This window comes from Telopea speciosissima, chromosome 8 (genome assembly GCF_018873765.1).
Source record: "Telopea speciosissima isolate NSW1024214 ecotype Mountain lineage chromosome 8, Tspe_v1, whole genome shotgun sequence".
NCBI lineage: Eukaryota > Viridiplantae > Streptophyta > Magnoliopsida > Proteales > Proteaceae > Telopea > Telopea speciosissima.
Window position 1 is genome coordinate 47,871,013 of NC_057923.1, and position 23,662 is coordinate 47,894,674.

Here is a 23,662-nt window from a genome sequence, read left to right on the forward strand (position 1 = left end):
TCATTGGTTTGGTTTAGATGGTTCACTGTATTTGCATGGGCCCAGTGGTGGCTTGACTATCTAGGACCAGAGATAATAAGCGGACACGACTTTTGATACAACCACGTGTCGATTCTTGAGCCATTTTTATGATGTCGTCATGGGACGATTCTCAAAATCGGGGTTTGGAGACTAACCCTATGGGCTTAACGGCTCACTTTTCTAGAAGTTTGGCTCGTGGACCTTCCTGTGGACCTTGTTGAAGAGAGTTGTTGGTGGTAAGGTCCGCCCATCATCCGGGTCTTGAGCATATTGGCCTTCGTGAAGGTGGGTGATGGACCCAACACTTGAGTGGTTTCTTCTTTTTCTTCTTGATGATCGGGGCAGCCAGTGGGCCTCGATCTCTGCTTGTTTGGCTTTTAGTTGAGGCGTCATTATTCTTGGACTTGTCCGATCCTTGATGAGGGCGGCTGAGGTTTAGCTTTTGTGAGGGATTGGATAAGGGCCTCGGGGTGCGCCTTCTTAGATCGCACTTGTCCCACCACTTGACTCGAAGTTTCTTACTAGAAAAGGGATAGAGTAATTGAGGCCCTCAGTTGTCGATTGCATATTCCCGATATATGATCCACGCCTGATGATGGATGAAGAATCTTAGGAGATCTCGGTCATTCGGGATTTGTTCGGTGTCTTTGGCAAAAATGCTTAGAGCATCGAACATTGATCCGACAGGATGTCATTAATTGGCCCATAGGCGGCCCACCAACGAGGGAACCAATTTGGAATTGGGCTTGAGAACTTGAAGTCGAAATAAAAAAACCAGGAATGTTGGTTCTTACTATTTTGGAACAGGAAAGCATGGTGCCAAGCATCCATATAGTCAAAATAGTGATATTCCTGGGTAGTTTTGAGAGAACCTTTTTGTAGAGAGGGGATGTGTACCCCAATCCTTGGGCGATAATTTGTAAAATGGTTCTTGAAGTATGGGTAACCAAGTTTGGTTCATTTTTGTCGAAATTTTGTTTGATACGGATGGAATCGGTATCAACGAGGATGAACTCATAGAACTCTTGACCTTTTGAACTATTTGGGGAATAGAAATCCCAACCTTGGAAAAAAGCCCTTCGTGCTATTTCCACAGGAGTGTTGCGACCTTTGGAATGGTCATCGAGGGCAAAAATGTCTTGATAAGCTTGTTTGAGGACATCTGACTCTTAGGTAAGTTTTGGGAAGAAAGCTGGTTTGGACACTGTTGTGGAGGAACTTGGCCTAGAAAGTCATTGGGATGACCTTGTGTTAGGAACTATTTGAGTGGGTGACTAGCCACGACTTGGGTGAAGGGAATACTTTCAACTATTGTTTTGGAGGGGACACTTTGATTAGTTGACTTGAAGAAGTTGGTTTAGCATAGGAACCTTTTGATTTTATGCTTGGTTTGGGGGCTCCTTTGGAGCCATGATAATGAAATTGTTTTAGGACCTGCAAGAATTCACGGGTCAGAAATCATGAATTGAATTCATTTCTCCTTTTATGTAAGTTATGTCAAAATCAAAACTCGATAAAAGGGTTTGCCATCTCGCAAAATCTGTTTTGAAGCAATATTTTGAACATCATTTTTAAAACTTGTTTTTCTTGCTTGACATAATCAACTCTTACTAAAAATTTTTGTTTAGAAGATCGCTTTGAAATTTTTGGATGCAAAGAACTCCGAAAGGATTTCTTTTTAATGGTACTATAATTTTCTTTGGTGGGTTCCAAACTCCTGAAAAATGGACTAATTGTTCTTTATCATCTTGGACTTGTTTAAGAATGCCTCCGTATCCAAGTTCAGAGGCATCAGTTTCTACAATTTTGAAGAGTGTAGGATCTGCAAGTTTTAAACATGGGATTTCCTTGACTAATTTTTTAATATCTTAAACTGCTTTGGTATGGTTTGAAGTCCATGGACTTGGTTTTTTCTTGAGCCTAGAGTAAAGATCTTTACATAATTGGCTAATTTGAGGAATGAAATCTCTGACATAATTTAGGCTTCCTAGGAAACTCTATAATTGTTTTTTGTCTAGGATTTGGTCAGGGAATTTATTAGCAAAAGCTATAGATCTTTCTATTGGGATGACTTGGTTCTGGTAAATGTAATGACCTAAAAATCTAACCTTGGTTTGGAATAACTCCATCTTTTTCTGGGAAAGAACTAATCCACTAGTTTTCATGGTGTGGAAGAAGCTCCTAAGATGCTTGAAATGTTGTTCAATAGACTTGGAGAATACTAGAACATCATCAATATAGACTATTATGAACTGGCCAAATGGGTTTAGGATGTCGTTCATAATATTTTGAAATTCACTAGGGGCATTTTCTAAACCAAAAGGCATTACGTTCCATTCGTAATGACCAAATGGTGTGGTGAAGGCTGTTTTATAGCGGTCTTCTTTATGAATTTGGATTTGCCAGTATCCAGACTTGAGGTCAAACTTTGAAAAAATTGTAGCTTGATAAAGCCTCTGGAGTAACTCTTTTTTATTTGGTATAGGATATCTGATCCATTGTAAAGCTTCATTTAAAGGCTTGTAGTTTATGACAAGTCGGCGTCCCTCTTTCTATTTCGGCGTTCTTATTAACGTAGAAAGCGACACGACTCGAGGTGACTTGCTTTCTTGATTAAATTTTTATCAAGAAGGTCTTGAATTTCCTTTTTACATATTTCTTGTAGTTCTTGGGTCATTTGAATAGGTCTGGCTTTTGTAGGGATGTCCTTATCCGAAAAACTTGGTTCATAGGGAAGATGGACAATATGCCTACGTCTGCTGAGAAGGCATCGGAAACTCGAACAGAGTTCTTTTTCAATTTGGGCCTTGGTGTTAGAAATTTGTTTTTGAGTATTCTTTCTTGGAGTTTATTCAATTGTCCTATGGTTAACTTCTTGTTTTAGATATTGCGAGATGTTTTTGTTTACTTTGAATTTGACTTATAGTTGATTGTTACGAAATGGCTCTTGTTTTGAGCGAGTCTATTTCTTTTGTTTTGGCTTGTTCAAAAAGCGGAAATGGACTTGTTTACCTAGGATAGTTGTTGTAATTCCTTGATCCGAAAGCAGTGAAGGGTTTTATGAGTTCTAGGAAAGGTTGTCTTAGAATAACCCGGTGTTAAGGTCTTTTACTAATATGAATACTTGTTTTAGACAAACTCCTTGGTTGCGAGATGTGAGCGTCGATAATTTATAATTTACGTTTAGTCTTGAACCATTTGCTCTGTTAATTTTTGAGTTATCTTTTCAAAATCTTGGGTTGGGACTAACCCTTCTTGTATGCAATTCATTTGGGCTCTGAGTCGACCAGGGCTATGGTTGATCTTATGGGTCGAGGATATGACAATAGTAATATTGACATACCACTGTTGGCATTTGACTTTGTTAATAATATCAACAAAATCTTCATTATTGTTTGGTAAAGTTTGTATCTTTGTTGTCTCCTACTTCTTCTACCCTTAATTCGATCTTTTCTTGAAACTTCTTTAAACTTGCTATATGCCTTTTATATTTTTGATTTCAGTCTTTAAATCATTTGTAGTAGCTTCAGTGGCAATTTTAACTTGATCCGGATTTTGTGAGGAGTAGGAGTTTTGTCAAACTTCTTATAAATATTTTTTATATTATAAGGGGTTGCCTTAGTTTGGGGTTTTGTTGATGAGACTTGTTGTACGAGTTCTTGGGCATGTTGAAGGTATAAAGTCTTGGTATGTTTATCTTTGATTTGATCAACAAAGTTTAGAAATTCTTCTGGTTTGTTAAAGGTTTTAAGTCCTGAATTTGATTGTATCATGTTTATAGATTTTGATGATTCTGAATCATCCAATTTTTCTGAGAAAACTCCTTGGCTACAATTACGAGGAGAAGCGTTCATCATTATCATTTGTTTGACTCAATTTGGTTAAACTCATTTTCTTGGGTTTCGTTCACTCTCTGAAGCTGTTTTGACCCAATCGGCTAAGAGTTGGATTTTGGTATCATCGGGCATTATGAGTGAGTTAATCTTTTTGCTAGTCTACAATATTTGGCTATGTGGCCTGGTTTACCACGAGTTGTAACAACCCGTCTTGGTGTTTTGGGTCGGTCTTGATTTTTGGAAAGTTCTCTTGTAAGGTCTCTGTTTCTTTGGGCTAGATCTATTGTCTAAATTTTTATCCGGTTCTTTTACGGTTTTGTACTTACTTGAGTATCTATTTTTCTGTTATGCTATGACTTTTATGTTTCTTTTGAGAAATGATTTTGAATCGAAACCAAACATTCTCAGAATCCCCCTAATTCTTGTTTGTAGGATTTTGATTCTTTTCTAATTTGTTTTCTAAATTTGATATCATACGTAGGGCTAACCCTTCCTCGTGTGTCAAGACTTATGAGGTCACATAGGTGAGGGTTTGATAGGGTATTTCTCCGTTGTTTTCTTCTCTTAATTTTTGTTTGTGTTTTTCGGAAAATAAAACTGGGTAACCTTGATGAAGGAATTTTTCTTTCCAACGGGGAGATTTGCATCTTCCTTAGTTAGAACCTTGGTCGTGAATGTGTCTTTATACCACTGAAATCGTGTAATTTTTTACATTTGAGGTTTGATAATTGTTGGAAGACCTATCCTTGAGTCTTGTGGGATCTCTAAAAAATACTTGGTTATACTAAAAATTAAAGTGTTTCTTTGCATCTTATGGTTGGTCTCCTATTATAATTGGTAGACCTTGTTCATTAGTTTGAATGGCACTTAGTATGGATTCTTTTTCGGTTGGGTGAGAACATTATCCCTGACCTTTAAGTTGACTGTAAACCGAAATAATTATTTTCTGTATGGCTTGATCGGTATGTTCTTGATCCGATGAGCATTGCTCACCGTGGTCATTTCTTGGAGTTTGTTAGCGATTGTAATCGACATACCATCTATGTTCCATTCATAGATGGTACCACTTGTAATTTGCTGGGAAAATTCCCTTCTTTGTTTAATTTGAAGATCGGTATGTTGGTCTTGGATAATAGTTATTGTTCATGTATGGGCTAGTAATAGCATTTACTTGTTCTTGCTCCTCCTCATGTTTGGATGATTGAGAGGAAGCCATTTGTTGGATGTTCGCCGCATTGGAGCAGAGCTTCCTTGTGTTTCTTTTTGAGGTGTATCGAGACAATCAAGCTTTGTAATCTTGTGGAAATTTGGCTTACTAGATCTCTATTTTCTTGAGTATTTAGATTTTTTAAACTCTTGTTAGAAATTGTGAAAGGTTTGAACAGGGTTGTTGTTGAGGAAGTACTAGCTTGATTTAGAGCGTTGGTTGATAGGAGTGTCTTTTTGAACTAAGTTCTCTATTCTAATTAGTTGACTTCCTATGGTTTGTAAATCTTGGTTTGTGTAATTTGTTTGTTCAATAATTTTCTTGGATCCATCGAAACACCTTGATAGATCTAAAAGGTGTTGCCAAAATTTCCGTGTTGTTAATTTTTAATTTAACATTTGAACCAGGAGGGTGTATCGTTTATGGTCTTGTCATCGCCAATTTCGGTGTGGTACACCTTCTTACGGCATTGATGTTTGAGAAGGGATAAGGAATATTGTTATTACTTGTATAGATGTCTAAATATGTGAAAAACATAACATCTACTTTGATGGTTTTCATTTTGTCGTACTCGAGGTTCTTGATTTCTTGTTGTTTCTCTTTTGAGAAGTAGCTAAAAACCATTCTCTTTTTCAGCGTTTGAGTAACTGAAATCTACTGCGAGTTTGGGTTTGTCTATCTCATAGTCTTCTCTTTGTTATGACATGAACTCTTGCTTCGTGTTGCGTATCGAGTTTGAGTTAGTGAGGCTGGTTCATTTGGAGAAGACTTGTTAGAGTATTCTTCGTAAATTCCTTGGGTGACATTACTGTTAATTGGAGTATGCAATCCTAGAATATGTAAGGACCTTATTTGTTCATGTAACCTTTGGTTTTCTAAGTGAAGACTTGTTAGAGAGCTAGAGGTTGAAGCTCTACTTGGGACTTGACTGAGTCTTTCAAACTCTTCAGGATTTGGTTTTATTTGTTTATCTTTCCTCTGGAATGTTATAGTAACCATTCCGTCTTGATTTGGGTTTATAGATTCAACGTCACTGTTTGGCTCAACCAGTGACTCTAGGCAAGGTGCCTGGAGACACCATTTTGTCGGAAACTTAATGTCTTTCCAGCTCACCGTTTTAGGGTGAATGGTTCTTGAATGGACGAAGTCCGTTTCTATGAACGTGGTTTGTCCTTTGATAGTTCTTCTTAGAGCCTTGGGTCTTAAAGTTCTCATGGCCTTATACTGGATTCTATGGATTATGGCAATTGGTATAGAACCTTGTTTCATCTTGTAACCACTTGTAAGGATGTTAACTTTTAAGGTATCCAGAAGATTTGCATCATTCAAGGATAAATTTATGTCTGGGTAACAATTGAAATAAACTGGGCCTTTGTGAAGACTTGTTTCTATCATCCCTAGAAGGGAATCATCAAATTGCAGGAACCTTTGATCCCTGAGTGCAAGCAGGAGGGCTACGTTGAGTCCTTCCCTGTGTAGGGGTTTGATGGCTACTTGTATAAGTCCTATATGGAGATAATTAAAATCCTTTTTTAACTTGTTAAGATTTGAAGGGTCTAAGAGTTGGATCTCTTCCATATCTGGAGAGTAATTGATAGTTTGTTCTACAGTCTTGATAGTTTCAGTGAAACTATACCATTCTTGTTTGTAAACTTCTTTGGTTGGGACCTTGGGTAAGGTCCAGTTTTGAAGGGACTGATCAAGGTCACTTGTTAGAACTTCATTACTAATTACTTGACTTGGCGAACTGAAGTCGCCGACTAGTCTCGTAGACATGGTTCTACTAAGTCTACTCATAGTTTATCGGAACATATCCCCCTAACTAAGGTATACTTCCATCCACCAAAGGGTGGAGGAGATCTTAGTTGCTAATTAACCGCAATCTGGGTCTTACCTCTTGCCCAACGGCCCTAAAAGCCAACTAATACTCGCAACGCAACTCCCAGAGGACTGCCGGAAAGTAAAATAGAGAAAGAGAGAAGAACTTAAAACTAAGGGTAGCCTAAAATAGAGTTAGGCTCTGATACCAGTAGATTCCTCAGGATACTAGAATCTACTAGACATATTATTCTATATGTCAATATAACCATAGATTTGGGATGCATACGGACCTTATAGAAGTAGGGATTCAATGATGGCAGTAGTTGCGAAGTTGGAACCAAATAAAACCCAGTAGGCTATTTGCAACAATGAGGTGAGTTGTGTACTTCTTTATGAATATAATAAATAATTACTCATAATGGGTTCCTAACGTATACAATTTTTCAAATGGGTATAGATGAAAAGTTTCAGGGATGTGACAAGGAGTTTTGGATCCCCAGTCGCAGAGGTTGGCCGAAATAGTGGTGATGTTGGTAAGCAAATAAGCAATTAAGTAATATATTCTCTTACTGACATATGTATTTAAACTTGTGGAATGCAAATAACATGTGTTGTTGTAATGCAGGTGAATGGTGGTTGTTGTATGGGAGTTCGGTAGAAAATTTGAGGAGGGTAGCAATCAAGGTCCTATCCTAAACATGTTCCGCCTCCGGCTGTGAGCAAAACTGAAGTACGTTTTGGCTCATCCACTCAAAGAGGCGCAATTGATTAGGTTCCCAACGCCTAGCTGACTTGGTATATGTGCATTATAACATGAGGTTGAGGATGCAACACATACGCCTGGGTATGGAGAATGACACTTCCTAGATCGAACTCGTCGATGTTTTCCAGATCGAGTCAGATGATGAGGATCCCATTGTGGATTGGGTTAGGGATAGAGATGAGCCGGTGATGGATTAGCCTGGGGGTAGACCTGACCCACATATAGCCAGTGAGATGGTGTTAATGTGACTGAGTACATGGCTATAAAGGGTCTGATACACTCACAGACACCCCGACCATTCGAACTTACACCTGGTGTAGATGATGAGGACCCTGATTGATCTACTTCCTCAGGTAGTCAGCCGACTCAACCTCGCATACCGTTTACTAATGGAGGTGATGGAGATGACAACGGTGATGGTGACGGTGACGGTGACGGTGATGACGACGATGATGGTGGTGAGGGTGATAGATCTGAAGGAATGCGAGAGTAGTATGATCAAGGAGAGGAGATGTAGGAGGCGCAGTCGGAGTCCGTTCGATTTACTGGGGAGACCCAGTTTGATCATGCTACACAAGATACGGACCACAAAACACATCCATCCACAGCCTACACGAGAGGAAATTGTCGCCGGTTTGGAGTAAATAGGCAGGCTGATTGTATGGACATTGATAGCTTGTTTAACACTATTGGCGGGATGAGTATAGGGAAAAGCAGAGGAAGTGGGCATTGGTGTGTCCCATGTTTTATTGGAGAGCGCCCCATTTGAGAGTACAGTTCATATGGGCTTTTCCATTGGCGTTGGTGAGCATGGATCTTCTTCATCCATTATGAGTTATGATTATGATGCTTACTCACAGTTACAGGGACATATTGGATCAACCTTTGTTGAAAATTTCATTGCCTACCCAACCCACCAGCTGTACATGCATCCGTATGAATCTTATGAGAGTGGCTTAATGACTGGTTCTTCACACTACGGTGACTTGTACCCTAGGATAGGTTATATGCAGTATGTAGATGAGACCATTTATAGTGCAGCTGTGAAGGACTACTGTCGTTTCTTCTCGAACATTATGACGTGGCATTCATATGCCATGCAGACAGAGGACAATGCATGTCGTCTCCATTGGACCATAAGTGGACTCTATCCATCACGTCGTAGTTCATATTAGTAGGCAGTTACTTGTTAGGAGTTGGGACTTGGGAGACTTGTGTATTATTGTTCAATGTACTTGGTAGTTGGTATTATTGACTTATTATTGGGAGTTGGGAGTTGGGACTTATGTTATGTATTATTGACTTATTGTTCACTGTAGTAAGTAATGTAGTTTGTAGTAGAAACTTTTAGTCTAACTATTTCTTTTCAAGATGTGTCTTCATCCATTATTGCATAATTTACTTGTTTTACTTTCAAGCAATGTATAGAATAGGCAATATTACATTAGTAGGGGTTCGACCTTTACAGCCAATCAAGGGTGCAAATCCAAAACACCAAATTGGGTGTTTTTTTCTTCAATAAGCTTCCCTTAAAGTTTCGGAGCCAACTATGGCCATTTGCCAGCCAAAACATAGTGTTCTAAAAAAAAAAAAAAATTCTCATTGAGATTTCGAAAAATTCGACCTAGTCGAGACGGCTGTTCGAGACGAGTTTTCAAACCATGGTTATACTTTCTTGCCAGAATGACTCTCCTAAAGACAATTTTATATTTGTTTCTGACCGTGGTCAAGGATCTAAGCAAACACAGTGCTCCTTTTGTGTTGGTCGCTGTACAGGTGGACAACAAAGATAATGCTTCTTTTGTGGCAAGTTATATCATACTATTAATACATGTTTGGCAAAACATGGCAAACTAGATAGGGCTCTTCAAATCGCCAATACAGCTGCGCTCCTGCACCTAATGGTATTTTTGAGGTGTCTTTTGGCGACACCAATATTGCATCCTCATTTGCAGCTCCAACATCTGGTTCTGGACCACGCGATGATTACCGTCAAATTCTCCAGAACCTTCAGCTTTCCACTGGTGCTCCTCATCTATTGCTACTCTAGCTTACACAACAGGTACACCCGCCTTGCTTTCTACTACTTCATCTACTTCCTAGATAATTGATTCAAGGGCCTCTATCCATATGACCAGTTAATTTCACAGTCTCTCTTCATCTTAGAAGATTGCACATCCTTCTAGGGTCATATTTGCTGATGGCTCCTCTACTCATGTGACTGCTTCTGGATCTGTCTCTTTACCTTCTTTTCCTCCATTAACCTTTGTTCTTCATATTCTTGACTTACCTTTAAATCTTATGGTGTTAATCAATTGACAAAATCCTTAAATCGTTTAGTCACTTTTTATCATACCTGTTGTATTTTCAAGATCTCTAGACAAGGAAGATGACTGGTGGAGGGCGTGAGAAGGATGGGCTCTACTATTTTGATGACTCCACTACTATGGCTGCTTTGGTTACCTCTCCACTTCATTGGCGCTATCGGTTGGGACACCTTTCCCTTTCCAAGCTTCAACAGATGGTTCCCAGTTGAAGAAAATTACATGCCTTAAGTGTGAAGCTTGTGAGCTTGAAAAGCATCATAGGACATCATTCCCAATCGCGACTAGAGAATAGCTCGAAGGAGATGTATTGGTATTAGACTATTAGCCGGAGTTGGGCTGTTGGCATAGATGGTCAATTTTTCCATAAATGGTAGGCACAGAATCAAACAGGTCCCACTTCATAAACATTGGAGTCAAGTAGGTGTACTAGGGCCTACCCCAGGGAATGTTGGCTGGGAAACGAGGGTTCCTTGAATAAGCAACTGGATTCATTTCCCTTATTGGAGGTGGTCCGGGGAGCCAGAAGCGGCAGTCAGCAAACAATGGCTTGGTCGGCGAGATGAGAGTGACTGAGGAAGGTTAGACTCGACTCCTAAATTGCCCTAATAGCGACAGTCAGCAAACAATGGCTTGGTCGGCATGACGAGAGTGACTGAGGAAGGTCAGACTCGACTCCCAAATTGATCTAATTGCACTTCACACTCCGCGTTCTTTACGTCTTTTGGTCTACCACCAAAACTTGGCTGAACCATCAAGATACATGGCAGCTGTATTCACCGACGCCTCCTCTGACAAGCCGCTCCATATCCCATTGTTCTCTAATGCCTTAAGATCTAGGGATTTGTTGATCACTCTCGCATGACATGTTTATATTTGTTAAAGGATTGTTTTGACTTCGTAATTTGTTTTTAAACAATTTTATTCTGGAATTAAAACTCAGTTTGATGGTCAATTAAAGTCTTTTCGTTCACATTATGCCTTAGAGTATACCTAACGAAAATTATCTGATATTTGTTCTGCGTGTGGTATGATACATCAAACTAGTTTCTCTTATACTCAACAGAATGGTATTGCTAAAAAGAAAACAGGCAATGTGAAGTTGCTCGTTCGTTATTGCTTGTTATTTAATAAATCACATGCCTTTGGTTGTTCTTGGTAATAAATCTCCATTCTCTCTTGTCTTTTTTTAATGTAAATCTATGTGGATTTCCTCCACGAGTGTTTGGTTGTGTTTGTTTTGTTCATAATCTTCAACTTGGATTTGATAAATTATCTCCACATACTAAATTTATCGAACCAGGCCCGTGGACTGTTTCAACCCATATATAGTGATCATAGAAGCATTGAGTACGAACACAAAGTGATCATAGAAGCAATGAGGGGGAGTGTTAGATTGTGTGTGTCTCGGTTGGGTGTCCATGGACCTCTATACCCTTGGAATATGGGAATATTAGAGTTAGTTTATGTCTACGGCAGTTTAGTTTGCTTTCTTATTGTAACAATGTATTAGTTTAGGTGTTAGGTTCCTATTATGTTTATGATTAAGAGTTTCAGTTGAACCATGAAACATTTTAGCTTGCATTAATATAAATAACCAGGCTGTAACAATGGGAGTATTCTCTTCTATCGCACAACCATTCTTCCACCTCTCTCTCTCTCCTTTTCTAATTCTGCTTTCTTTAAGTTCTTGAATAGTTACAGAGCTTTCTTGTGGACCTCCTTCCCAGTGCGGTTTTCTTATCAATTTCTTCAACATTTGGATCTCACCCATCATTTAGGCATTTTTTTCTAATTGTGTTCTCTTAGATTGGACTCTGTAAAGAAAACCTGATTCGAATCTACCAACATGTGGAGATGGAGCAGCTGGTTCAACATAGAACCATTGAATTTGATATGCCACGTATATGGGTGTACGTGTGGGTTAAAGTGATTCACAAGGACAATAGGGGGAAATACTAAATTGTGCTTCCAGTGTGCATTGATTGTGTAAATGACTAAATCACCTTCCATGGCCTAGGTGGACAACTTCATGGGCGTTTCTGCAATTATCCTTAATTGCAAATTCTAAGGTCTGTAATCTTCCTCAATATTGCAAAGCTTTAGGTAAATCTCCCCCCCCCCCCCAAACCACCCAAAAAAAAAAAAAAGAAGAAGAAAGAAAAGAAAAGAAAATCATTGGGAGGCACACAATGGCATCAGACAAAACTCTTCATGATCAATGGTGTATTAGAGTAACATTACTAGTTTAAGCGGTATTTAATCTAGCCTTTTCTTCTTTGGAGCCTTTCATGCTCATCATACTAGTGTCAACTGCCTTGTTTGTCCATACTGAGTTGACAAAAACATCTTAAGAATGACATCTTGCACGTAGCCGACTTCAGCTGATCAACATTATTGTATTTGGAATGTAGCGTCATTGGTAATTTCCGTTTTATGTTGCTATAGAACTACTTCCAAGGATTTTCTGCTGTATGGGGGGGGGGTACTTTGTTGCAGCATTACAAATACTGGTCCGTCTTCTTTTGTCTGGAAAACGTTGGTAATACGTGCCAGCCTTCGCTTGTTTGGTTTTTAGATTTTGAGGACATACTTGTCTAACTGATATGTATACATTGCCCAACCGTCTCATTTCGTTATGCCAATGACATTTTTCTTTCTCCTGTTAGTTGCATTGCAAGCTTTTAATACTTTCTGCTTCAATTGGATTGGGTCTTTTTTTTTTAACCCGAATATTACCTGGGACCCGCGCCAGCCTCTAGCATTTTATTTATCTCCAAAAATAATCAATGAATACAAGAGGGGGACATTCCACCTTACCTCATCCCCCAGCTTACAACCACACAAGGGCCTCTCTAAGTGAAACCTCACTCCCCGTACAAGAAAAATCATGCTCGCTAAATCCTGAAGACTGGCATCCTTGCCTTGTCTTCCCTAATAATTCCTGCGAAACCCCCACCCGGCATACTGCCCTGATGGAATGTGAAGGAGTAACCCGTTTCACAAGCGTGATTAGCCAGCCAATCTGCTGCTCTGTTGCTTTCACGAAATGCGAAAGCCACATTAGCTTGAGTAATGGAGACAAGATCCAAAACTTCGTGGAACCTGTACCATCCCTTCCATAAATTACACTTTTGAGGTTGACCATTCTAACCGTGGTAGCCGGGTCAGAGTTTACCACCATCCCAGCCAAACCAAGCTCCTGGCACAGACGCAAACCATCTCTCAGCGCTCTGAGCTCAGCTATGGAATTGGATTGGGTCTTTAACATAACGATTGAAGTTAAAATAAGTGACAATTGTATCCCATTGCAAACTATTTTATCATGGAATGACACTATTATGAATGTCATCTTCAAATTGCTACTGCAATTAATTTGATTACTTAAAGCTTGCTGATTCGAATTTGGGAGTATATGACATTTTTTCCAGCCCTTGAAACGAAAGAATGAAACAGAAGACTTTGAAGCTGAGTCTAGTGAGTGGACTACCAGTCCCGGATACACTGAAGTGGTCAACAGCCCCATCCGCACACCTGTATCAGGAAAAGGGGGCAAGACCCATAACAAATCAAAAGTCTCAAAGCAAAGTAGAGCTGGGCCTCAAACTCCCATGTCAAATGCTGGTGAGAAATTTTTTTTTTCTGGATATTATATGTCGGGCCTTATTTTCATCACTAGATCTTCTCATGGATCTCTGTGAAAGCCCAGTTTCACTGCATTAGACATTTTTTCTTGTGGCAACCTAGGGGAAAAGAAACCCTAAAAAAAATAAAGGAGGAATAAAGAGGGGATATTTGATATGATTTATGTACAATTTTCAGGTTCTCCTGGAAATACTCTCACTCCACTTGGTACTTGTCGCTATGACAGTTCTCTAGGTAATATAACTTGTAGGTGTCCTTAAGTCTTTGCCTTTTATCTCTACCAATGATGATGAATGCTGCAGTTTTTGCAATATTGTGCATTTCATGGATCATTCACATTTCAAAGCAAGTTATTGACGTGCTTTGAGTTTTTTCAGGTCTCCTAACAAAGAAGTTCATCGATTTGATTAAACATGCAGAAGATGGCATTCTTGATCTAAACAAAGCTGCTGACACTCTGAAAGTGAGCATTTCAATAATCAATCCATGATGGAATGTGGTAGAATGTCAGTGTATTCCATTGATAAAAGGACTTCCAATTGTACAGGTACAGAAGAGGAGGATATATGACATAACAAATGTCTTGGAAGGAATCGGGCTTATAGAGAAGAAGCTAAAGAACAGAATACGTTGGAAGTAATTTGAAATTCTTTTTTACATTCTAAGAGGCTTTTTTTTTTTATGTTGTGGAATTGAAGCACATGGGTGGGTGTTTAACTGAGCGTTTATATTTGTTTAAATAGGGGGCTTGATGTCTCAAGACCGGGGGAGGTTGATGATGATGTTGCTATTTTACAGGTATGTACAAGCTATTTTTGGTTCACTGCCATGCAAACACTTAAACGGCTTGGGCTATCATATCTTTGAGCCATTTCTTTTTCAATTTTTTTTGGAAGTATCAGCATCTCTAGGACATTAAGAAATGCAATTTCATCAACAAATATGTAACCCAGCTCAAACAGTATGAAGGTTTTTTTCCCTCCTATAATGTGGAAATCATCGGTAGTTGCATCTACAAGGTTAGTCGTAATTGGCCACGGTCCTATCCTTATGGACATGCCCTTCTCCCAGCAAAAAAACCAAAGGTCTAACATAGCGTGCTAACACGTCAAAGCATGCTTTATCTCCTAACCATAAACCGACTGACTGACCATGCACACATGCACATGCGTACGTACCTGCACATAGTTTGATGTATTTCGATTGGTAGTCAGTCAGCAGTTTGTGGTTAGGAGATGAAGCTTGGTGATGAATCTGCATCAACTTAAGAACTTCTCAAGCCTACCAACTTAAGTAGCTAGCATCTGCAGATTGTAGAATTTTTTTATGGTATTCAGTAAAAAGAATTAATTATGTGCTTTTTCCCCCTGCAGGCAGAAGTTGAAAACCTTTCCACGGAGGAGCATAGATTAGATAATCGAATAAGGTTCTATATTTAATTCAACTGCTAGTCCAGTTGTATGATGTTGCATCTTGCAACCACTATTTGATGCTTATACTGAATTTGTTGCAGAGAAATGCAAGATAAATTGAGAGACCTCAGTGAGGATGAAAACAATCAAAAGTAGATTATTGTGCCCTCTTGCCTGCTCTGAGATTCTGTTATCAGACGCAGTATATCAATTAACTCAAGAGTCACTGACTTCTACTTCATCTGACCTGTTTAGGTGGCTTTTTGTAACTGAAGAAGACATCAAAGGCCTACCCTGCTTCCAGGTTGGTTTGTTTTTGATGCATTTTTCTGGGACATACTTTCAGTCAAGTAAATGTTCCAGTTTCCAAGTTCCCTGTTTCTGTGACATAAAATTCAAGTTACTGTTTGTAAATAATAGATGTTTTCCACATTCTATCCCTTGTTTCTGGCAGAATGAGACCTTGATAGCAATTAAAGCTCCACATGGAACAACTCTGGAAGTCCCTGATCCTGATGAGGTAGTTAGATTACAGGAATGACTAACAATGGGAAGTTCTACATTTCCTATTTTTGATGCATTATTGAATTTTGTTTTGTAACAGGCAGTTGATTATCCTCAAAGGAGATACAGAATTGTACTTAGAAGTACCATGGGTCCTATTGATGTTTACCTTGTCAGGTACTATTGCTAATACAATAATGTAACTTCTATGAGCATTGACGTTCTATCTGCAGTGCACAAAAGAGCCTTGAACAATGTGCCGATTTGGTTTTAGACAGGATGGATGATTTTTTAGGTATTTCCTCAGTGCCTCTTTGTTATTTCTTTCTATGTAGTCAATTTGAAGAGAAGTTTGAGGAGATGAATGGTGTTGAGGCACTTCCAAGCCTCCCGACTGCATCAATTTCAGGTTCCAATGAGAATACTGTAGCAGCAATGGTCACTGCAGAGAGCAGAGGGAAAGAGATAGAGCTGCAGGGACAAGATGTGCATATGATGTGCTCAGATCTGAATTCCTCGCAAGACTTTGTAGGTGGTATCATGAAGATTGTACCCTCAGATGTTGATGTACGTGATTTATCTAAACTGTGATGGTTTTTTAATTTATTCTGATCTGTTGATGCTTTCCCTTTTCTTAAATTTTTTGAAACTTTACTGAAAACATTTTTTTATCTTCTGATTTGATAAAATCTAGGGTTTTCTGCAAGCAACTTAAACATAAAGATGTATTACATTTCCATGTACTACATTAACCTACAAACAGAAATTTGTTTGTATGATGCACCCAAACTTTAACAGATAGATGCGTTACATTTCTGTGTACTACATAAATCTACTTACCGAAATTGCTGTTTGTATGACAAACACAAACTCATTACTGTTGTAGAATATTTATTATTTTCTGCCATGAATTGGGGTCTTTTGTGTGTGTGGTTCCTGCTCATGTTGAATGTCTGCCTCTTTTTAACCCCTTGCTCTGGTCATTTTAAAATCAAGTATTCTTTCCTTTTGCAGAGTGATGCAGATTACTGGCTTCTATCAGATGTTGGAGTTAGCATTACAGACATGTGGAAGACAGAGCGTATCCTTTCTTCAGCAATGTTGCCTTGTTCTTATTACTATATCATTTCCTCAGTGATTGTTTTTGTTTGGTCACCTTAACTCCTATGTAGCTGGTGTAGAATGGGGTGGTGTGGATACACTTAATACGGATGATTTTGTGATGGCTGGTGTCAGCACACCACGACCACAAACTCCACCATCTGGTGTTGCAGAAGTGCCATCTAATGGTAACTCCAATTAGAGATGATTGGGTTTTGCTGATGGACTTGATCAACCTCTCTTGTATGGCATCAGTGCCTCTAGAACCCATCCACCTTTCATATTTTATTGATTCAACCAGAGGTCGAATTGAACAATGTAGACAGGATGACAGCTGCATGCCTGTGAGAAATTGCCGCAGGAGGCCGAGGGGAAAGGTAGGTGGAAGGTAGATAGTTAAATGTACAGTTGAGTATTATTAATTAATACTGGTGATTCAGTTATCAATAAAATTTTTGTTGTTTCTAGCCTCCATTTGCATGTGCATTTTCCTGCCTCAGCTCTATTGTAGTGGTTCATCAACCTTGGTTTAAGATGATCAGCTCGCACCCATTCCTTCGCGGCAGACTTGTGGATAGTGATTACATACTGCATTCATTGGTTTTAGTAAAACAGATGATCTATTATAGTCTATGACTGGTCTACATATGTCGTGGCTGCAATGGCTGCAGGTTCACACTTCACAGCATCAGAATCATGTCATTGCGTTTACATCAGGTATGCTATGACAAAAGCTGACCTTAACCTCAGCATCATAATTTTAAATCATATTGTTGTGGTTCTCCAATTGGGTTTCTTGTCTTCTCATGTCGAAGATCTCTAAGGTAGGACCTGTTGGATGGTGGGACTGTGTCTGAGCAAGCAGTAATTTGGCCGGAATGGCATTTGTGGGTAGTTTACTGAGCATCTCCAGAGGAGTCATATTTTGGGTGCCTTTAAATGAAGAATGGTGCATGCATCTTGGTCTCCTGTGTTAAACTTCGAGCTCAGAATGATCTTCTGAATGGGCATGTAAAGAGGATCCATTTTCAATTTATTACGTTCAGCCTCACAAAATTAATCCACCAAACAAAAATGCATAGTAAGGCTGCATTTGGTAACGTTTTGTGCTGTTCTTCTGTTATTTGGACAAAAACGTTTTTTCCTGTTTCTGTGTTAGAAGATTGTTCTCCTGTTGTCAATGAGTGATTGGTAAACCTGTTCCAGAACTGTGCCCAAAACAGAAAAATAATAATTTGGCTTTTGGTAAAACCTGTTCTGGAATAGTTACATTAAAACTGTTGCTAATAATTATTGAAATGCCATTACCATCAAGATTAACCCAATTAAGACTATACATGTTATTTCCATCCAAATCAGTCTAACATAAAATTATAAATATGCCATTAAAATTTCACTACCTTAAATATTGTAAAAGGTTGTTACACAGGCCAAGTGGTTAATTCTAAAAATTTATCCAAGAAATAAAGTTTGACTAGTATCAATTTCCACCTTTGTTCCAATATAGTTTGCTAATAACATTAATGACATTTTTCAATATATTACGGTTAGCTTGACAAAATTAATCCATGAAGCACAAATGCACAACTACTCTAAGAGTGTTCATAGTTCAAATAAATTCACCCTTTCATGCTTTCAAGTTGTATGTCTGGTTCGAAGGGATGCCAATGTCATGTTTTTGGCCATTTGTGATGATGGCAAGAGATATCATCATGCTGTGAAAATATCATTCTCCTTCATTTAGAAAATGAGTTAAAATCTAAGACGATACAATCACTTGTCTTTCTTGACTTTCATGATGGGATGAATGTGGAACCACGAGGAAGTTCAAAGATTTTAAGTTTATCTAGAAAACTCTCTACACTACTTAATTTCACAAAGTGATTTCATCTTTGTTTATGTTTAGGGTTTTCCTACATTGTCGGTTTTCCTACAAAGACAATGTATAGGGAATCCAATAGTCAGATTTTTTGTATATCTAATAAAACTCTCTATATTAAACTTCACTAAGTGATTTCATCTTTGTTTATGTTTAGTGTTTTCTTACAAAGACAATGTATAGGGAATCCAAAAGACTTTAATCCCCACACAATTACAATTTTACCCCATATACATATAATGAACTCAAAACACGACCTAATTATAAATACAAGTTGAATTATAATTATGTGGACTCGTAGCATACAAGGCACACCCAATCTCAACAATCTCCATATTGACTTGGATTTTGCAAGCCACCCTAAAGTAAACTGATGTTGATATCGATTATGCAAATTCTTTCATTGTTTCTGCTTGTCTGCCATACCCAAACGACATGGCCCACACCCTCACTTGGAGTGCCATGTACAACTCACCGTTGTTGCACAATGTGATGTGACTCCTTTCTTACCACTACAACCTGCTCTAAGAGATCATTGTCACTCACCAAATCCGAAGTGAAATACATTCACTTCTTTCCAAACTTACATTTGTTCATCATATGGACCATCTATAGTCTCTGTCGTCAACTTGTACCTCTTGCTTGAGTTTCAATAGTAGCTCCACCTGTTTCAACACTCTTTATAAGTTTGTATAGATTCTCAATCATCCGTCCCTGCATCACAACACTGACCCCACTAGAAATCTTGAAAATTCCACTTTTAGATGAACATTTGAAACTTCTTGAATCTAGTGTTCCCAATGAAATCAAGTTCTTCTTTAGATTGACACATGCCTCACCCCAATTAAAGTTTGCACAATCCCATCAAACATGTGAATCTGTATGGTCTCAATCCCGGTAATATTGCTTTTCACATTTTTTATCATTTCGATAGTACCATTATCATATGTATGATATGTAGAAAATTGATTTCTGATTGAACACATATGAAATGATCAATCAGAATTATCACCATCATCACTCTAGGACCCTTCCACAATAGTAACTGTTAGAAAACTAATATGAAAGGAAGGAGAGGACGGAGAGATAGCCTGAGTCGAACGAGAACGCTCTGTCCTTAAGATAGTATTTGCACCCTATTACTGCACTAGGTTGCAGCAAATCTGCCTCCCAAGATAAAACAGGCTGGACTGATTACTGATTTGCAGAGACAGTAATCACTTGAAACTATCAGAGAATTTGTTAATGTCTGACTGACTAAAATCGTACCACAATAATTGAATGATTTGGGCTGTCCATTTCACCTCTATTTATAATGGTGGATGTATCCCTTCAAGACACCTCATGGAATGGGTGTGTCCATTGACATGAGTGGATAGGAATAAAAGATTCTAATTCAAGTACTCATATGTAAATGTCTCTTGAAGGTACCCCATGGTGTAGGTGTGTCTCTTGGAGATACCCCATGGTGTAGGTGTGTCTCTTGGTTCAATGGATTAGATTATAAGATTCCAATCCAAGTGCTATGAATGCACCTTTACAAATGGATATGTCTCTTTGAAGATATATGTCCCTTAGCCAAAAAACCAGGCCAACATTAAACCAAAGAATGACCCAAAACCGTCAAAAAATCAGACCAACATTGAACCAAAGAATGATCCAAAACCGTCCACACAATTATTGAAAAAATTCCAACAGTAACATTTGATGATTTATCGCCATTTTCCTTCTCCTTGTCCTTCTCTTTTCTATCTTCATTATGCCTTGGAGAATTCCTCTTTAAATGATTTTCCTTGCAATAATAAGTTATTTTGCGACCTTTTGACTTAGAGCAACCTTTATACTTGCCGAACTCCTCTAGTCTCTCATTTGATTTGTCTCTTCCCTGACCACCATCTGCAACTAAGACATTACCATCCTCTAATGCCCCCTCACCATTATTTTTTCGTCATGTCTCATTCATCAACAAAGTAGCAATAATCTTGTCAAGTTTAAGGTATCCTTACCAAACAATAGTGTAATCACAATGTAATCAAATGAAGTAGGTAGTGAAGCCAAAAAGAGAAGTAACCAGTAGGGGTGTCAAAACCTAGGGCGAATCGGTAACACTGACTGAAAAATCTTGACTGAACCGAATCGATCCTTATCGGATTGGTTTTGGGCTGGGAAATGACGGGACCGACTAAAAATCGGACCACATCGAACCGAATGAAACCGATACAAAATCATTAAGTATGATGAGGTTATGAATAAGTGAATTGATTATCCATTGATTTCAATGTTAGTGAGAATATTTCTTGTTGTAAATGGAATTTTTACAAATCAATATGCGGTTATGAATACCAATGCTTCAATTGATTTTATTGTTCACTATGCAAAAATTATTTAAACATTTAAATGAATGATTTGATAGTAGGATTCATTTATGATTTTAATATAAGTTGTCTTCTCACTGATTAGTTATCCATTGATTTTAATGTTAGTTATCTTCCCCTTACAATGATAAATAATTATTGATTTGTAACAATGATTTTGTTACAAACTTTATTTATCAATTGATTTCAATATTAGTTATTTTCCCTTTACAATTTATTCCCCTTTGTTCTAATTACAACATGAACACATCAAATCAATTTTTATATTCCTTGTTGTTTACTTCTTTGACTTGGGGATGATGATTTAAATTATTTTTACCGAATCTTTCCTCACTACAAGTTATGAATGTAAGATTTCATTGTGGTTCAAGCCCGAAAACAAACCGATCAGAACCTAACCCAATATTGAAAAATATAAGTAAACTGAAACTGACCGAAAACTGAAGTTCCTTAACGGTTTGGCTTTGGTTTCACTCCTTCATTCCCAGATTGAAACGGACTGAACCGACCATTTGACCCCCCTAAAGAGAAGTGTCTTGTCGTCCTCTTTGATCTGAACAACTTGAGCCGATAATTCTGTCAATATCCTAGTGAACTCATCCAAGTGTACCACAAATTTCGCTCCCTCTGACAATCGAAGGCCATATAACTGTTTCTTCAAAAAACAATCGATTTGTCAACGATCTAGACTTGGACTTGCTCTCTAGCTTTGCCTAAAATTCATTTGGATCCACCAACCCGATGACATCACTAAGAGTGTTATCCGCATGATATATCCGGATTGTGTTATTTGCTAGATCCCTTAACTCTTGCCACTCATCTTCTTTCATTTCTTCGGCTTTTTCGGTTTCTTTCTGAGAGCCATGACTATCCCCTCTCGTGTAAGAATATTTCACCCGTTGTTGCCACAAGGTGAAATCATTATGGTCATTAAAGCATTCTATGGATAAGCTTGAACCCTTCACCACCATCTGATTTACCCGACTTGTGCCCTCTATGCCTACCATTAACATCTGAACACATCCACACGATCTATACCAATAGAGCATAATTTGCCTGATTTATCCTTTCCAATGCATTCGGAATGCCAAAAACCTTGAGAACACATAACCTCTGTACCACATCTTCTATATGAAATCAGATTTTTTGTACAGAACCAAACCTACAAGCGAAAGGCTCAAAATTTTCTTAAGCCTCATACAAACTTCTTCTTTTCTGCTTTGTTTGTTTTTCCCTTCCGTGAGTTCATCCACTCCACCATTAAGAGAAAAAAAAGTCACTACCATTAAGAATCATATGCCAATCCTACTAGGGATGTCAATTACAAGCTCGCACCGGCTAGGCCGATCGATCAAAAACTAGGACCGACATGACCAATTATAATTGGGCCGGGCTTAAAAGCCGATCGATTATTAATCGGCCGTTCCCAGTCCATAGTGAGGGACCGACTGACTGACCGAAATTTTCATTGAATGATATTTTTTTAATGAAATTGCATAATGAAGAACCTCCTTTTTCATTGTTTTTTTCTCAATTTAAAAAGAAACTGCGTAGTGTTTAATGGATGTGAAAGTGACAATTGTCATATAATATATTAAATATATAATTAATGTGAGGATATCTAATTTTTAATTACAATACATTATATACCCACCGACAGAGTCATTAAAGTCAAGTTCCATCATGTTCTCTCCCATCTCTTCTTCGTTTTCTCTCTCTCTTTCTTCTCTACGTATTTCAAGTTCTAACTTCTCACTGTAATTCTGCACGGCAAGCGAAACTTGAAAAATCTCCTAATGGTGTAACTTTGAACGATGAGACCTGAAGCGTGAAAGTGATCGCCAAGGCCCAAGCACACTCAATCGTCTATCGCCTCTGATTTGAGATTTGGGATTTCCCCCTTCTTCCTTCCCATGAAAGTTGCAGGAAAGCTCGTTCCATCTGTGTAACCCAAAGTTGTAGCAAACTCCTACCATCCCTCATTCAGCCTCTTGGAGTCGATTTGGGCTTTGATTCAGCAGTGATGGAGGGTTAGCGACAGTGACGGAATGAGTTCCGTTGTTTCGTAACCCTTTATATCTCTCTTTTTCTCACTCCCAGTCAATGGCCTGTCTAGCTTCTCTTTCTCTCTCTAATGTCCATGGCTGGCTCTGCCTACTGACTCCGCTGCTCATCTTCTTGGCCTTGTTGGGATATAGCCGACTATGCCCGACAACCAACCGATTATGCACTGGTCAGCCATGGTGAAGAGATTTGGAGGACGATGTTTTAATCGGAGGTTTCAAATTGATAGGACCGATGAAGGCCCAATCGAAACTGGATGAGACCGACTGGTTGACACCCTAGTCCTACTCCTTCCTCCTTCCATATTTGGGAAGCACTTTCCTCTGAGAACAACACCGCACAAACCTCTTTCTTCTCTTTCACATTTTCGAAATCAAACTTAGGAATCATACCTCAGATTTTTTACTTCAGAAACCTCCTTCATTCTCTCTTTTTGTGAACTTTACATTTCCTGGATTTTCACGCATCTCTTGCGGCGATCCATCTAACCTTGCTTTGACACCACTTGTTAGGGACAAATGCGCAACCACGAGAAAGAAACCAAGTAAACAATCACACACAACATGAGTAATTTAACGTGGTTTGACACAAATGTCTGCATCCACCCAAGAAAATTAGAGTTTTTTCACTAATCCAAAAAACTCTCTACACCATTCTCCAACTCACAAAGTGAAATCCCGTTTACTTGTGATTAGGGTTTTCCCACAAAG

The 23,662-nt window shown here is 38.6% G+C and overlaps 1 protein-coding gene across 1 annotated transcript in view; it reads left to right on the top strand.

Moving 5' to 3' along the window:
• The window catches only part of LOC122671656 (transcription factor E2FA-like), a 62,497-nt gene that overhangs the window by 17,667 nt on the left and 21,168 nt on the right, over window positions 1–23,662 (top strand). Inside the window, exons 2-14 of the mRNA XM_043869010.1 lie at window positions 13,404–13,596; window positions 13,795–13,851; window positions 13,995–14,080; window positions 14,165–14,253; window positions 14,361–14,415; window positions 14,991–15,043; window positions 15,131–15,181; window positions 15,285–15,333; window positions 15,484–15,549; window positions 15,634–15,710; window positions 15,869–16,100; window positions 16,548–16,614; window positions 16,706–16,864. Of these exons, the coding sequence (XP_043724945.1) occupies window positions 13,404–13,596; window positions 13,795–13,851; window positions 13,995–14,080; window positions 14,165–14,253; window positions 14,361–14,415; window positions 14,991–15,043; window positions 15,131–15,181; window positions 15,285–15,333; window positions 15,484–15,549; window positions 15,634–15,710; window positions 15,869–16,100; window positions 16,548–16,614; window positions 16,706–16,836 (1,206 nt within the window). The 3' untranslated portion in view covers window positions 16,837–16,864. The remainder of the gene's footprint in view (window positions 1–13,403; window positions 13,597–13,794; window positions 13,852–13,994; window positions 14,081–14,164; window positions 14,254–14,360; window positions 14,416–14,990; window positions 15,044–15,130; window positions 15,182–15,284; window positions 15,334–15,483; window positions 15,550–15,633; window positions 15,711–15,868; window positions 16,101–16,547; window positions 16,615–16,705; window positions 16,865–23,662) is intronic.